The sequence below is a fragment of the Falco biarmicus genome, chromosome 5 (genome assembly GCF_023638135.1).
Source record: "Falco biarmicus isolate bFalBia1 chromosome 5, bFalBia1.pri, whole genome shotgun sequence".
NCBI lineage: Eukaryota > Metazoa > Chordata > Aves > Falconiformes > Falconidae > Falco > Falco biarmicus.
The window spans coordinates 23,532,475-23,549,573 of NC_079292.1; the positions used below are offsets into that span (position 1 = coordinate 23,532,475).

The 17,099-nt window shown below is 45.9% G+C and overlaps 1 protein-coding gene across 7 annotated transcripts in view; it reads left to right on the forward strand.

Moving 5' to 3' along the window:
• The window catches only part of FRMD4A (FERM domain containing 4A), a 386,216-nt gene that overhangs the window by 292,966 nt on the left and 76,151 nt on the right, over nucleotides 1-17,099 (forward strand). For all 7 annotated transcript variants that reach the window (XM_056339185.1, XM_056339186.1, XM_056339187.1 and 4 more), the window contains 3 exons: nucleotides 8,854-8,938; nucleotides 13,359-13,415; nucleotides 15,954-15,976. In XM_056339185.1, the coding sequence (XP_056195160.1) occupies nucleotides 8,854-8,938; nucleotides 13,359-13,415; nucleotides 15,954-15,976 (165 nt within the window). The remainder of the gene's footprint in view (nucleotides 1-8,853; nucleotides 8,939-13,358; nucleotides 13,416-15,953; nucleotides 15,977-17,099) is intronic.

Consider the following 17,099-nt stretch of genomic DNA (forward strand, 5'->3'; position numbering starts at 1 on the left):
GAGACCAAACAGTTGACCCTGGAAGGAAGAGGCAGTCGTTGCTAGTATGGGTTGTTCGTAGGGCTAGATGGACCTTACAACTTGTTGCTGAAATGCATTACTACTTCCCACATTGGCCAGAAGACATGTATGGGGTGCAGATTCACGGCACGCTGCTCCCACCTTTCCCGACTCACTCACACAGCGATGCCAGCCCACTATGGTTGTGTGCACCACTCACTTCCACTCAGCTTTGCTCCTCTCCAAGAAATTAGATTAGGGGATGGTGATGACAGCAGCCTGCTACGGCAGGAAGAGTGGAATAGAACCACACTAAATTAACCAGAGCAATTTATTTGTCGCACACGTAATGGGCTGTGTTTCTCCATCCACAGTTCTCCGCATCAGAGGGGGGTATGTGGCACTCCACCGCTTTGCTCCAGACAGAAAATGAGGAATCACCAGCTCCTGCTTCTCCCCTCTGAGGAGGAAGAAGCAGCAGCCCTCTCTCTGCCCCATGGTGTGAGACAGGGGTTTACCGGAACTGGGGAGAGAGGCTTGAGATTATCAAGTACATCAATTTTGCAGCCAGGGGAGGGAGAGAGAAGTGGCAGTTTGCTCTGACCCATGGATATGCTTCATCTCACCTGCTAGCACCGAGGAGAAGATGCTGGGGGAAAATATACACAAATCTCTGCTCCTCTGTTCTTCCCTGTAACCTACAGACCATTCTGCAAGGGGAGCTGCAAGGAGGGCAGTGCTGGACACCACATTACCATAGAGCTTGATCATCCCAGCAGAGTTCGAGGAACTGCCCTGAGATGTTTCAGTACCTTGGAGTGCTCTGTCTTCATCCTCACAGCTAGCTGGCTTTTCTTAGAGCTCCTTCCAGCTGTGCTGTCTCCTTCACCCGCTCTCACTGCCAGTACTGAGCCAGTAACTCCCCATAGCAAGCTCCCAGGCAATTTATGCTACATATAAGGGAACACAAAGAGCCATCTCCTACTCACATTATATCTCCACAGTTCCATGTACTGCTGAGGTGCTGCTGAAACAATAGCAAAAAATCAGAATATTAAATCCACATAATCAACCCAGTCTAACCAAGCTGCTTCAAGGGGTTCCCATGAGCTGCTCTGTCTCTAAAGTCCAGCAAAACTGTGCCATAACCTGAGTCTCTTTGTACAGCATGTGTTTTGCTGGCTGGTGTGTGTCAGCTGTGTGTACACTAAGCAGGAAGACCCCAAAAGCCAGCAGCCCTGCAAACCCCCTCCTCCCGCCCAGCCGCAGTGTATAAATACAGTCGCTCAGACCTTGTTTGTGCTGGAAGACAAGGCTCCCTGCAGACAATTTATTGCAGCCTTCTCAGGGTGGCCCCCTGCTCTGTTCACCCGGGGGAAGGTGTAATAAATTGCCTGCAGGGAGGCTTAGCTCCTCAGAGTCTCTTTAGAGATATGAGAAACTTCTGTCCAGTCAGAAGATTTACTTGTGTGAAAACTGACCTTTGCTTGAGGAAGGGAACTAATGGGGCTCTGCTACTTAGCACACAGCTCTGAGCTAAGTCATCCATTACACGCACATCTTAATAGCAGTCTGGCTCTTGAGTCCCATAACACCATTTCTGTTTTCTGCTTAACTGGGAATATATTTGTGTAAGTGAGCTATGTTTAGAGAAGGGGATAAGTTGTTTTTCCTTTCCATTCAGCCACCGAAGGGGGAAGAACAAACAGAATTCTAAAAATTTATTGTTTTGAGCCACATTTTGAATGTGTTGATGCTAGTAGCATTGTCTTGTCTAATTTTGGGAAGCATTTAGACAGCATGATAGGTACTATGCAGAAATGATGGATGCTGTCAGTGTAGGATTTGTACCAGATTTGGATCAAGCAGCAACAGCTATGTCAATGCCTACACTGGGTCAAAGCCATGCAGACATTGTACCTTACACCAGTGGGTGTGATTTGCTGTCATCAGTGAAGCAAGTAGAAAGGTCGGCTATGAGGGGTCGTCACTGTGCCATTGAACAAAGGAGTAGAGCCAGTAAGTAAAGCCCATGCAGCTTTCACAGCTTTGTGTGCTGCTGACAACACAGTGGAATGGCTGGAGGTATTTCTATTCCTGAAATGGTTCAAGATCCTCAGATGAAAAACGTTCCACAAATGCTGAGGGATGGTGTTATGCAAGACAGTGCAGCCAGTGAGTTACCTCTAACAACCAAGATGTCACCCTTGGTAAGGATCAAAAAGCAGGAAGAACTGGGCTGATGCTCAGGAGAGTCTGGAGAAGTTACCCTGGTGACGGAGGGAGAGGAGGGGAGGAAGGCAGTGAGATGCTGTGGTTCAGTCACTGCTCTCACCTCATACTTGGGACAGATAACATCACTCTAAGCCAAGAGGAGCTGCAACAGCCTTTTTGTACAAAGATGCACTTCCCTTGCAAACTAAGCTCCATGGGACATTTCAGGGGTGGAGCAATTTGCAGAATAAATTGAGCTGACTTGCTGCTTTTATGGCTTGCTCAGACCTAGTTCCCCACCCACTGGGAGGGCAGGGGACTGTAGTGAGGTCAGTGCCTTTCCAGGTGATGCTTGATGCTGTAACCAAACATCAGGAAGGAATGTGCCTGAATTACCACCTTGATTCCTTCCCTTCTCTGCATTGATATTGGAGCACTCTGCTGTTTGCAAAGACTTCCAGGATGTACAGCCAGGAAGAGAGATGGTCTCTATATATTTGAAAGCAAATCCCTTAGTGTTTTGTACACGGAGAAGATAAGGCATAGGAATGAGCAAGTATCCCCAAAACACATGGGTTTACAGGAGTTCAATGGGCCAACCTCTTACAAACACTGAGGAAAATGGATGGGTGGCGAGTAAAGATGCAAACACCTTCGCAGTACAGTTCAGTGTACATAGTACAGTGGGAAAAAGAGAGGGAACGGAGTCAGGTTAAAGAATATCCACAGCTTTTTTTTGCTTTTTTTTTGCCTTTTTTTTGTTAGCTGCAATTCCCTGTATTCCTGGTATCACATTCACCTACCATTTTGTGGCTTTCTTGCACATAAAAGTTGACATAGGTCTCTTTTGCTGTGTCCTGTTCCCTGCATACCAGTCCCAGGTGCTAGGTGGCAGGGGCCTGAGCATGGCACAAACACAGGGGACAGGACATGGGATCAGAATCAAAATAAATGCAGAAGGGAGGTAAATGGAGCTTTTTAGCACCACTGATTTTCATTCCTGGCTGATAATTTAACAGGTCAACTAGTGTGACCATTGTCTACTTTAAGTGTCAGCACATAAAAGTGTGTACCCATGACAATTAGCAAACAGGGATGGCATATAAAAGGAGCTCTGCAGCCTGAGCTGCTCAGCATACTCATTTAGCATGAGACACTGGACATAATGACATCTGCATTTAAGTCCATTATGCTGATGCATGTGATTTTTCTTTTCCTGGTTAGCCAATGGCTTCATATTTTTCAAATTATCCTCTCAGGTTTTGAATGACATGGTGAGGGATAATGAGCCAGACACCAGGATGGATGAGGCAGAAAAGGGGTCTTCTCCTTTATCTACTGCTTTGTAATAATGAAAGAAGAGGCAGTCCATTGACAGAGCCAAGGAGCTCTGCTGACAGCTCTGTCCTGCATCCTAACCAGAATAGAGTCACCCAGCTGGGAAGGACATGGAAGACACCCCTGCCCGTTTCAGTCCTTTCTCTTGTGTTGCAGTGCATTTCCCACCTAGGGCAGGAGGAAACACTGGGGAAAGTGAGTGCACATCAAAACCAAAATCCTTTTGCTTCATTCTGACTATCTTCCATGAAATCTGGTTTTACTCTTTTTTCTCCTTTTTCATGGGAAAAATAATGTTTTCACCACAAGAGAGAAGACCCACCTGGGATTTTTATTCTGGAATTTTTCCCATTTTCTGTTTATAATAGGCCCAAGAGGGGTGTTTTGCCTCCCTGCATGGAAGCAGTATCACAGGACTGGAGGGAAGGTACCCCGCTGGCCAATACTGAGTCCCCAGCTTCTGCCCTTTGGAAAAGACAGGAACTCACCCAGAAACCACTGTCACACGGTTGTCAGTCACCTTGATTAGCAGCAAACATCCTCAGTACCATCCCTGGCCTCCCCATCACTGCCTGGCACTGCTCACCTCTTTTGACCAGCCTTCTCACACACCATTGTACCAGCACAACTGGGGCATGTGCATTGCCATGTTCCTTGCCCAGCTGCCTCCTGTGTCCCTGCGGCCACCCCACTTCCTTCCTCTGAAAGCAGCAAGACTGCTGAGGAGTAAGGCTTCATAGGACAGTAACAAGAGAGTGGTTTGCTGTGCCCCTGCCTAGCCTGGGCTCTCCAGCTGGCAGACGGACCCTTTGTCCTAGTCAGGGCTCCAGTTTCAATTAGTTTTTTCTGTTAGGGCCTCTCCTCAAGAAGATGCTGTTCCTCAGCGAAAGCAAGTGTTGAAACCTTTCTGAGGTCTTCCAATGCCCTTTCAATGTTTTCTTTTAATTTTCTTGGAAGAAAGCACCACTGCACCAGAAGGGGAGTTTTGGAGTATTTCTTTTTGGTGAAAAAATTGTTAGTTTTGTTGTTAGAGCCTTCTGGACCAGCTCATTCCCACCAGCATCAAACTTCACAAGAAGTAGGATGATATCACTGCTCCAGGACAGATCTACACCTAAAGTAGACAAGACATCCATTTGCTGCGGTCATGCTTCAAAATATGATTATGTTGAAGACCACAGTGAAATATTTTTACCATTTGGTATGTTTTGCTTGGAAGTATACACAGGGGCTTGTGATCTTGAATGCTACAACAGTATATTTACATAGTCAGGAACTCAGCTGCTCAGAGCCTGGTCCCTGGTAGGTGACAGATGGCCAAGTTTAGGTTGACAGTATATGTCCAGGGCTGTGTGTTAGAGACAATGCAAGGTATTTTTTGTTTGACAGCTTCTTTTGGTGTGTGGAGTTTGGGAGTGCTGCTCGTTTCAAATCTCATTGTCCACACAAACACACCACCAGCTCAGGTGCTTCTGGAGACCTTTTACCTGATAAGTCCTCCTCCTGTCCCCCTGCAAGGATGAAGTGCTAGTGATCAAGCATCTTCCCAACACTGCTACATTTGCTCATCTGCACACACACAGCTGAGTTCACGTATGACGCCAGCACCAGTGGCCAGGGATTCTCCATCTCCTGAAGAACCAGTGATCAAACTGATGAGACCAGGGCCCAGTCAGGCATTTCTCCCTGCTGCAAGTCAGAGGTGGGCCTGTGTGTAGTGCAAGGGAGAAATTACGCTAGTGCCAGTTCCCCTTCACCCACGGACCAGGAGTTTCCACAGCTGCTTCTTACAAGCATTGCTGTATAAATGTCTGTGCTTGGCTGGCTACGATGGGAATTGCCATTCATCATGGTGTGAGGGGGCTTAAGCTGTCTCAGAGCAAATTGTCAGTTACCCAACACTTAATATAGAGCAATCTGGTCAGTACGAGACATGTCCTTGCAGCTAAAAAGCCCTAAACATTTCACATGCAGCCGCTTCTGAAGTCTTCCAAGACACTTTCTGCAACACTCATTATTATTTTCCTGCTGCTGAGAGGGAGCAGTCACGATATGCACTTTGTGTTCATTACCCAGCATAATATTCACTGGTCTATTTAATTAATGCTTAGAAAATGTATGTGATGAATTATAAGTTACTAGAGGTGGGGAGGGATGGGGAATGCAGGAACATATTAACATCAGCTGATCTTTTAAACATTTTCAAAAATTATTTCTTTGGGGTTTATACTCACAAAGTCTTGTGGGGTGTTCCTGCAGCTGCCTAATTTCTCACAGCAGCAGTTGCTGCTGGCTATCAAGAAACTTCTTGCAAGAGCTGCTTGAGGCAAAGCTGCTTGTTGGCTGTGTTGCAAGAGATGTAGGTAGCAGAGCAGAGGTGTTGGACACACTGTACTGCCTGTTTCTCTGTGCAGCCCATCCATTATTTCCTGGATACATCATCTTCACACCACATGGAGGAATGCTGCTCTCAGGGGAGCCCTCAACAGAAATCTGAGAGTTGCCTCTTAAAACTGATGATCTTGAAACATGCCATAAGAAAGGACTTAGAAGCTTAACAGGCAAAACAGACAGAGGGGAGCAGAGGAAGGAGGAGCATTTTCTAAACACAGCACAACAGCCCAAGAAGCTAAATGATTTTCTGAAGGTCATAAAGGAAACCTGTGTCCAAATCAGGAATTTAACCCAGATTTTTTCCTTGGTTCATTGCCTTAGCAGCTGTGTGCTTCTGCCTGCCTCCTTAGTCACTGACACTGGTCATCATGAAGTGCCGTTTCCTTCACTGTATTTGGAAAAGGTGGTAACAGGAGGAGGTCTGACAGAGGTTCACATCAGTGCAAAAGAAGGCTGCAAGGATCTTTCCCTCCCCTTTCTGTGTTGCAGCACCAGCTGTGAATTCAGGGGAGTCTGCACCAGTTTTGGCTTTCTGAGCTTGCCACACAGAAAATCCTGTAAGATTTCTCTCTGCAATTCTGTTTTAAGTAGCACCAATTTTCTGGTGCATGTGTTTTGCGTTTATCTGGGTGCATATGTGAGAGCCAGTAGCTCCCCAGCACACTCTTCACTCCGGAGATCACTTGAGAATTGGGTTTTCTTTGTGAAGATGAACTATCATGTGCAGGCTCTGTGCTCTGAGAGACTCAATTTTGTAGAAATAATGACCCATGTATGTGTCTTATGTGGAAAGCCTCAGGAAAGATCCTTACAGCCTTGAGAAAGGCAATATTGCCCTCTAGTGATGATGGGGACGGTCTCGTTCGATCTGATGAAACAAAAAGCGTTTTGGCTAACCTTCACTGGGATTCAAAAATAGAATAAATGTTCCTGTTTTATTCTGACTCTGGAATTAAAGATCATACCATCACAACTTGGAGAGCACTTGTAGTGGTGATAAGCAGAGGAGGTTCTTCAAGAATCATAGAATGTTTAAAATTATCATTTTTCTCCATGAATTCAGCAGATGGAAAGCCAGCTGCACTCAGAGAACAGATCTAGTAAGAAGGTTCCATTTTTAATGCAGTATCTTTTTTGCATTTCTAAAGCCAAGTATATTTTTATTTGGCGGGGGGGGGGGGGGGGGGGGCGGGAGGGGGACGTAGCTTCGAGGACAGGAGGTGAAACCCAGTGGAAACCAGAAAAAAAATCAAGACAAAATTTAATCTTTGTGCTTTATGATCCCTACATTCAAATGCAGGGTTCAGGTTCTTTTTTTTATCTGGGGTTTATTTTTATTTCTCATTTGAGCTATTCTGGAGGAGGAGAAGGAGGGATAATAGCAGGAGCACTTCAGCAGATGAACAGGAAGAGCTCAAAATGTTCCTCTCACTCTAGTAAGCAAGTGGTTGGTTTTAACTGTCAGGAAATAAACCGTTTTGAAGAGTCTTCAGAAGACACTTATAAGCACTACAAAGCTTTGACCTTTACCCCTAAGAAGGCTACATTTAAGGTCCTCAATTCTGCAAATAGCTCAACATGGACAACCCCTCCAGTGCTTGTGTGAAGCCCCAGGAGTGTCAGCAGGTCTCTAGCCCCGCTCCCTGGCAGCGGGGTCAGAGGGTAAGGTTTCTCTGTAACTGGACCTCACATCTCAAACCAGATTTCTAATGTATAGCATTTTTTTAAGTTCCTGATGCAGGCAGTATTTCTCTGGCACCCTCCCTATTCTAATTGCCTCTGACAAGGCACGACAGTACTGGAATTTATGTAAGGAACACTGCTGCCACTGTACTGCAACTTAAAGATCACTATAAAACAGGGTGAGCAGACAGATGCATGGGTTTTTCCTTACTTAAAACACAAAGTAAATGCAAAATTCACCTTAATCATTCACTGAACCTATCCAGGCTTTCCCTGTTACTACAGGAACACACAACGTACTTGCATATACATATACATACATATGCATCAGTCATTAGCTTTGACAGTATCCTGAGCTTTTTTCCCCAGAAGGTCAGAAGGCAGAATTAAGGACTGGAGTTGATTGAAGCCAGTGACAAAACTCTTATGGAGTTCACTGCCAAAGGATCAAACCTTCAAAGCAGACAGGACATGGAGCAGTGAATTCATTCATACATATCATGGACTTTCAACATAGCTGCAAATACTTGGGGTAATTAGCCAATGCAGGAGAATATATTTTTCTGACACTGAGGGTTTGGGCAGGTCAGCTTTCTACTGACATCTGAGAAGTCATCTCAGCTCAGAAAAAGGAAAAAAAAAATATATTATTGGCATTCCCAGTCATCGCCAGCACTGCTATTCATAGTACTGGTAGATTGTGCAAGGCCCTTGGTTACTCTGCATCCATAGCTACTAAAATATGTAAAGAAGTCTTTATAAAATTTGCCCTATGTAGAAGCTGAAGTGGGCAGGGAAGGAGCCCAGAAGGGGTTAGTGAATATTTCTGTTAGTGAATATTTCATAAGACGCAGGTCAATAGCACAGAAATGGGCAAGTTGTGTAAAGGAGTGAAGAAGAAATGCCAAGATGGGATGGAGAATGGAGTTTATGAGCAAGCAGAATAAAGGATTATTTGAAGTTTAAAAACAAAACAAAGGATTATTTAGAAACAAAATCATTCACTTGATGATCCGATTCCTTTCGTATGGCTGAGGTGGTGGTGACATCATGTCCCAGACCGTGCAACAAGCCTCTTTCACCACCCCAGTCTGCCATAAACAAAGAAACTTCATTTTTAGTATACTCATCATAACTGTTGACCACGTTTTTCACTTAATGAGTGCGTTTTCATGTTTTGCCCTAGTTCCCCTTGTGTCTCACCTCCCTTGCTTTCCCTTTCAGGTTCTACATCGAAAGCATCTCCTACCTAAAGGACAATGCCACCATTGAGCTGTTTTTCTTGAACGCCAAGTCCTGCATCTACAAGGTAAGGACTCGGTGAGGTCTGGATGGCACTGACTCAGTGCCACCCACAGACCAGGTGGGCTGAGACACCTGGGTCTGCACTCTCTGCCCCAAAATTGGTGTTGGTCGTGCTCAGACTTTGAGATACATCCTCCTCTGCTCACTCTCCCTCTCTCCTCTGTCTCTAACCGCTGCCGGCACTTGGCAGCACCTTCCCTGTCCGAGAGGGGTTCTGAGGTAAAACACCCCTGCAAGTAACTCTAGTGGTGTGCAGGAAGGAACCTGCAGCTGCTAAAATTATAAACTGGGTTCTGTTTAGAAGGAAATGACTGGGTTTGTGTTCGAAAGCCGCCGCGGGGATGCCGTTTGGCGTTCCCGCCCGAAGAGGGCGGCAGCTGCCGCGCGGGCGCCATCTTCTGGGCCCGGCGGGAGCGTGTGGGGGCAGCGGGCGGGCCGAGGGGGGGCTGTGAGGTGGGGGCAGGGGGCGTGTGAGGGTGCGGGGGGGGGGGGGGAGATGGAGCCTGTGTGAGTGTGCAAGGGACGTGTGGGAGTGCAGGTGGCAGTGTGAGACGGGACCTGTGTGAGAGAGTGTGCAAGGGACGTGTGAGAGCGGGTTCCTGTGTGGGTGCGAGAGTGGGGGTAGGCATGGGGGGCTGAGGGGGGGGGGGGGAGTGACCGCACGCATGTGGGCCTGCAGCTGTGCAAGTTCGTGCCTCTCTGAGAGTGTGAGTGTGTAAACAGGTTAGGGATGCGAAGGACTACATGTGTGTGACCGAGTCTTTGTGGGACAGGGGGAGTGAGTATGTGTGTGAGCAGGGGTACGGGTGTCTGTGGGTATGTACTTAAGATCACTTTGTGCAGGAATAAGCCATGCACAGAGAAATGTTTTTGTACCAGGAATAGCCCTGCCTGGTAGGCTACTGAAAACACCAGCCTGCTGTCACCAGCGCTGTAACTCAGAGCTGCCCCTTGCACAGCACTCCGTGGTGCGCCAGAGATAAGGCCATCCTGTGCCAGAGATAAGGCCATCCTGGCACGGCCTCTGCTCCCCTGCTGGAGTGCCCACCGCAGAGCTGTGAAGCTCATCCCTCCGATGCCACAAGCCAACCATAGAAGCGAAAGGGCAGGGTCAGACAAGTAAGCAGGCCCAGAACCCGCTGAGGTAGAGCTGGCTGCCTGTGGACTCAGCCAGGTGTGCTGGACAGGCAGCTTGGTGTGTGGGACTGGGAGAGGTTTTTCAGCAGCTGGGATTCCCTGGGAGGATCCCTCCTCTGTGCTGGCAGAGGCCATTCCTGGTGACTCACCTTCATCTGCCAGGGAGGAAGTGGTATGAAAAGACAGCTGTAATCAGGGAGTGATTGTACCACCATCCCAGAACCCTTGGCAGGTTTGTGACCTGCTAAGCCAACTAGCTTACACCCAATCTGCAGCCTCGCTTCCTGACATCAGCACGCCCTACAATGCAGGGACAAATTTCACATCTTCTAAAATGCGGGGTAGAAGCCAGAAAATGCCTTTTTTTCCAGTGCCCAGGAAAGAGGCAGGACTGCGGAGCTGAGCCGTACAGAGCTTTGCTCGCTGGCAAAGCTGCAATTAGATGTGCTTAGTCAGCCCTCTCCAGCAACAAGTTCAGTGAGCATCATATTTTGGTTCCTGGGGAAAGTTCCTTTTTGAAGTATTGCCAGGAAAAGCTTATACTGTTGTTCTTTTTTTGGAGAAACCTTAATAAGAAGAAGGGGCAGGGGGGAGGGCAAGAGAGAAAAAGTGCCTACAGATCTAGGTTGGTCTATTTTAGTCTGACCTCTCCTGAAACCATTACTTTGCACATTCAAGCTGACTGTCATCTATATCCAAAAATAGCCCTGCTGGATTCCCAGCTTCCCATGCGGGTCCTTCCCCATTTGACTTCCAGCCACAGTAAGCCATGCTGTGCTATTAGAAAAGGTGCTGAATTTGAAAGTTGGGTGTAAAGTCTCTGCTAAGATGCAGGGCAAGCACCCAGCCAGTATGGCTGGAGGATTCATCTCGGCGTAGCAAGGGGGATTTGGTGTCTAAGCACAGCCAGTGTTCGTCGTCCCTGCAGCTAGCACATGGGGTCCCAAACCTTGAAAGCTTCCTTGGTGCACCAAAAGTTTTCTTGTTGGACTTCCCGTCATACCTTCACTCCAGGCTCCCCTGCAGCCCAGGAAGACCATACTGTGTATGATGCAAGTGTAGCTGATAATGCTATGCTAGCACCTCAGACCTTCCCCCATTGATTATTCAGATACCCCCTGCCAAACATCGCCATGCACAGGGCTGTTTGGGCTATTTTTCAAATTCTTTTGAACAAAACTGTGGCCTGTTTAGTGTGGAGCTGCTTGTCCACTGGGATGCCAGCTGGCTCTGTGTTGGGTGCTGCACTCCTCTGGCTGTGCCCACCACTCCTCCTCACCCACCTTTTTGTATGAGACATTCATGGACCCACACATGCAAACCCTTGCACAGGACCAAGAAGCCACAGCTGCCCAGAAAGGCCAAGCCACATTTGTACTACCAAATGAGACAGGGCTTGGCGGCAGGTACTGTCTCTCAGTCAGTTAGGCTGTTTAATTACTAGCACGTTCTGGCACAGGTTTTGGCCTGTGCCAACTAGCCCTGTCCTGGGCATTGCTTGGGCACTCTCCAAGGATGAGCACCTGTTCCCAAGAGGCAATACACTGGAGATAACTCCATCTGGAACTGGGAGAGAGAGGAAGAGTGTTTAGTCATGAGCTATACTGTGCCATGTACCCTTAGGGCCAGAGAATGGGCTCTGGCCCACTTTACCTACTAGTACAGACTTGCCGCAGCATCGACATGTGGTTGCAGAGGCAGGTTTGTCCATGCAGTGCCTGGTGCTTCAAGACGGGAGGAAGACCAGGCACTCTGGTTCTACGCCATATCTCCCCTTGCTGCGGGATATGCCTGACTGCCCCAGCTCTGCCCTGCCTGCAGCTGAATCCACATCTTGCACCAGCCGCTTCCTTTGGCAGATGCACATCGTTAGTGCAGGTGCCTGTGTGAATCAGACAGTTCAGCTGAATGAGGGAAGGTGTGTTTATTGCGCGTAGCAGGTCTGGTCTTCACTCCCCAAGGAGTTGTTATGAAGGAGGTGAAGGAAGTGCTTATTTTAAAAAGCTGGCACTGGTGAAAGCCAAGGACACCTGGATCTTATCCCCTGTTTTGTTCCCTTTGTTTTTGGTTTTGCCAGAGACAAGCCAACGCAGCAATTGTGGCTTGTAAATGAGGTGTGGTCATGACTTGGCTGGAGCATGGATCACAGCAGTGATCTATATTTAGATCACTCATTTCTTGCCAGATGAAATAAAGTACTAAAAACAGCAGCTTAAATAAATGCAACAGAAAAGCCACCACAGGAGTGAGCTGAACAGTGACCCAGTTTATATGGCCACGCATGTAGGAGACAACATAGGAACTCTAGCTGAAGAACAGAGGCCTAAACAGTATCTCAGTAAAAGTGCACTACCTTCCCAAGAGCAGGGACCGTAGACTTGGGGAGAGCACGTCTGGCCACAAGATTAATGCTCATGCCTCCTATCCCAAGCATCTTTGATGCCAGGTCTGCATCCTACACATTCAGACAGAGCAGTGCCTGGACCCCTTGGTTCTGTGACTACTCTCCCAGGCACAGCAGAAGGGTCCTGAGAGGATCTGATGGGACCACCCATGGTGTCCTTAATGTGACCATGGTGTCCAAGCAAGGCACTCACAATTTCATCTAACCTTCCAAGTCTGGTTTCATCATGGGCTGGATCCTATAGAATGATTCGGTGAAGATCTACCAAAAGATGTGCAGCCACAGCTCATTTTCAAAGCATCCCCAGCCCCAGTGCTCATGGGGATGAAGGCAATGAAACCAGAGCTCCCACCCTGCAAGACGGAATATGGCTCTTTTTCCTGAGTTTACCCTGGGCAAGGGCCAGAGGAGTTCTGCAAGGGCTTTGACACAACCTCAGTGAACACAGTTTTTTTCATTTCCTTGCTTCTGTGAGCCAAGGACAAGGCTGTGTTCCCCTGAAGCACAGGTGACATTTGGGAGGGAAAAAAAATTATTTCCCAGACTACCTTTCACTAAAACACACAAGAAAATAAAAATTACTGTGATCCTCTCCCTTCCGCCTGCCTTTTCCCCTCTCCTCCCCAGGAATCCCTTCATGGCACATCCAGTTATGCTTCATTTACCAAGCCATTACACTGAATATTTGGCTTTCTCCACATCTGACTGGGCAGGTTCTCCCTCACTTTGGTCTCCAGAAGCACAGGGAATGCTTTGAAGCCTAGCCAGGGGAGAAAACTGGCAAAGCATGCTTCACCGTGTGGTAGCCAGGAGGAGATGCAAGTCCTTCTTGCAGGAGCTCAGGCTCAACTCTTTTTCTTTCTTGTTTTCTTCACCTTTCAAGGAACTCATTGAGGTTGACAGTGAAGTGGTGTTTGAACTGGCTGCATACATCTTGCAGGTAAGCACCCTTCTTCTCTTACTTTACACTTCCTTGTGTTGCATTAAATCTTCTGATTTGCCAAATCCAAAATGGTTGTATGGAAGCGTAGGCGGACCCCCAGTTGCAGCAGAAAAATGTCTTTACTGTTTTCATCAGTTACACCAATGCAAAATAGGTGCAGAAGGCTCTCAAACCAGACCTCTCCACGCACAGAGCAGATTCCACAGCCCAACATTTTTTATGTGTAAATGTTTGTCATGTTTCAACCAATACAGATATGCAAGACCCTGGGGTATGATTTAAAGCCAGAGAAAGTCTAAGTGATGAATGCGATTTCCTAGGTAAAATCCATATGCAATGGATTCTTCTTCAGTGAGTTGACTTGCATTTGTTTTCCCAGTGGAGCTTGGGCCCCTGATAATATCCATAAGCTTCTACGTATGCAAATGTCTGTTCTCCAACATGGGCAGAATGGCTTAAAGGTTTTCCAAAACACTTATCCAGAAAAAAAAAAATAATTAATTTGAAAGTCCTGCTCTACAGGAAGAGGGAAGGGGTCAGAGAGCAAATTACCAGCAGAGTTTGGTAAATCTCTGGTTCCCAAAGAGGATTCTTTTCAGGGTAGTGGAGGTGGGTTTTGTGAAACACCTCTCTTTAAGAGCATGACTGTAGCAGCAGATCAGAAATAACTGCCAGATGATCCTTGTTTCCCTTTCATGTAGTGTAGTTTCATTTTTTTTTTCCCATCAGCCATGAAGCTATGAGGAACCATGTGAGCAGACGAGCCATCTCATCAGACTGCTCTAATAAATAACAATGCATTGCATTTCTATAGCACTTCCCATGTTAAAAAAGCAATTAATGCATAGGGATTTGAATCTTCATTAAAATCATTTTATGTAACAAAAATAGAGTGATAGAGTCAGGATGGGGGACTCAATTAAAAGCACATTATAGAAATCACATATTGGCTGTTGGGGGAATACACATCAAAGAACAGGCTCATTGTGAGAAGCAGCAATAGGGTTATGAATCTATTGTCTGCTCATCCTAATGAATAACTTGAGTGCTTGGTAATTATACAGCCAGATCCAGATCTGCCACTGTAATCCTCCTTGCTGTGTTTGTTTCTCATCACAAACACAGGATGTTACGTGTATTCCTGTAGTAGTTTGACGTGTAACTTCATGAAAACAGTCAAAACAAGCCACACCTCAATGTCTGTAACCAGAAATTACTACAGCCCATGTTTGTGACAGGATCCAAGCAAAACAAGCGAAATCATACTGCATTTTGTTCTGCTTCTTACTGCAGCATTTAGGTCAAAGAACCGAAGTATGGAGAATCTACCTTACAAAATCGTTTTTTAAATTTGGTATGCTCATCTCTGCGCAGGCCAGGCCATATTCTTTGGGTTTTGCTGTGTTGAACTATAATCATGAAATGTTTAGGGACTCCTTCCTATGAACCAGAGGAGAGCTTGTCTGCCCTTCAGGCCACTCAGAGGGAAATAGGAAGATAGTAAAGGACTGTCAGAACTCAAGTGATTTAGTCTGTGGCCTTATTTCAAATTGTTGTGTTACCAGAACAAATTGAAGTACCATCAAAGCTCTGAACTTTACCCCAGCCTCAGGACTGAAACACCACTGGATGCAAGCTGACAGGTTTTGCGGGTGGATGGATGGATATAAAGACAAAAGACCTGGATGCAAAACCCAGTCCTCTTGGCAGTGGAAACTCCCTTACTGCCCAAATTACATTCTTGCACTGTGCTTTCTGCGTAGCTGATGGCAAATGAGGTGCTTTAGCATGCATCATATGAAATGCATATCGCCTATGGAAAACGCAAAATGCTTACTACAGCTATTGAGGAGGGGACTCACCAGATCTTGAGGGTTTGCCAGATGAACTGTAAGACTCAGGTACTATTCTAACTACTGGAGTGGAACATTACCCAGCTCTTTAACATCAGGCTGTGATGATAATCAATAGAAATATCTACATATATAATTAAGGGAGCTAAAAACTCCCCCAAACACCCAGCAAGGAGTTAGAGAAACCTGTGTCTTGCATCCTCTTGAAAGCTGACAGTAAACTAGCTTTTTGAAAGTCTAGTTACTATAAAATACATAGAATACTTGTAAAAATACAAGTCAGGGAAGTTGCAGTCTCAGACACTGCAAAGTCATTAAGACTTCAGAGATCTAGTAATGTACCATCCACATCAATGCAAGAAGTTACTTATTTACTGGCATTAATTCCTGCAGCTTCTTGGGTATCCACTAGCAGAATGAGGAGTCATCTAGCCCTGTATTAGGCAAATACAGGGGGTTTTGCTTTTGTTTGTAACAAACTTTTGTTTGTTAATCTGCCCAGCTCACTGCGTGTATCATGGCACTTGACATTAAATACTAGCTCCAAAAAATACATGAGGAATCAATTACAACAGGAAATTGCTGCTAAATGAATTTTGCAAGTGGAAAATCTTGAACAGCCATTTCTTACATTTTTTCTGTGTTAATGATATATTTTTATTTTTTCTTACTCATTTTACAGGAGGCAAAGGGAGATTTTTTAAGGTAGGTGAACTTAAAAGTTTTTGCCATTGTGTGCTGTGAGAATGAATCTGGTAAAATCACTGAGTGATGTGACTCAGTTGTAGCTGTGTAGCGATAGGAATGCATTGCTAACATAGACATAGTGTTTCCTGAAATCATTTCTTCACAAAACACAGCCCTTGACCAGAGCATGCCTTGCAAACAGCATTGTTTGTGACTTTGTTGTTGACAAATCTCTTCATATGCCCATGAAGTTCAGGAAATAGACTAGTCTTTGGAAGGAAATTACTAAGGAAATGACTCTACAGTCATTGATATATCACAGGTCCAGCCAGAGGCAACATTACAATTCCTTCACTGATTGGTATTTCAGCTTGAATTTGGACAGAGTTCTCAAAATCACAATTTAGATAATTAGTTTTGTTGAACTTCCACTGTCCTTTGAGCCAAATCTTTAGACTTGCAGTAAGAAATGCAAAGAGGTGACTGTGCTTGGTGTTTCAGAAGATTGTTAATGCAATGCCCAAGAATTTTCATTTATGTTGACAGTCATCTGTAAATCTGTCAGTTACACATTAGTAGCAACCAAAGGTCAGGTAGCTGTTTGATGCCTCATGTGAGAAACACGAAAGTTCTTCAACTGAAGTTCAGGACAATAGTGTATGCTACAATTTCACATACTTCATATATCACTTTTGCTGACCTGAATGTGGTGAGTTCATCTGGAGGACCACAATATCCGTTGAAGTTAATTTCAGAGAAGAAAACAAGGTGTGAATGGGCAGTGAGGTTGAATTGCCGGGCGAGTCTAAAGAGCTGTCTTAATTTTGTCAGCATTGAGATACACTGAGAGAAGACTGTAATGATAACCCTATGCTCTCAGAGGAGGCTGTGAAAAACAGGCAGATTCCACCGTCTGGTGGACTGGGACTTCTAGCCAGCTAAAATCAAGACAAATTGGTGAAAAAGAACAATGTATTGCAGATATTACCTGTCCATTACCTGTGGAATCTGAGATGACATAAGGTAACCCTCGCTAAAAGGAAATTTAAGTTCTGCCTTATCATTTCTCAAAACCTTATAAACTTGCAAAATCCTGACATGCATCTGACCACAGGAACACAAGCCCAGTCTTGCTGCATTT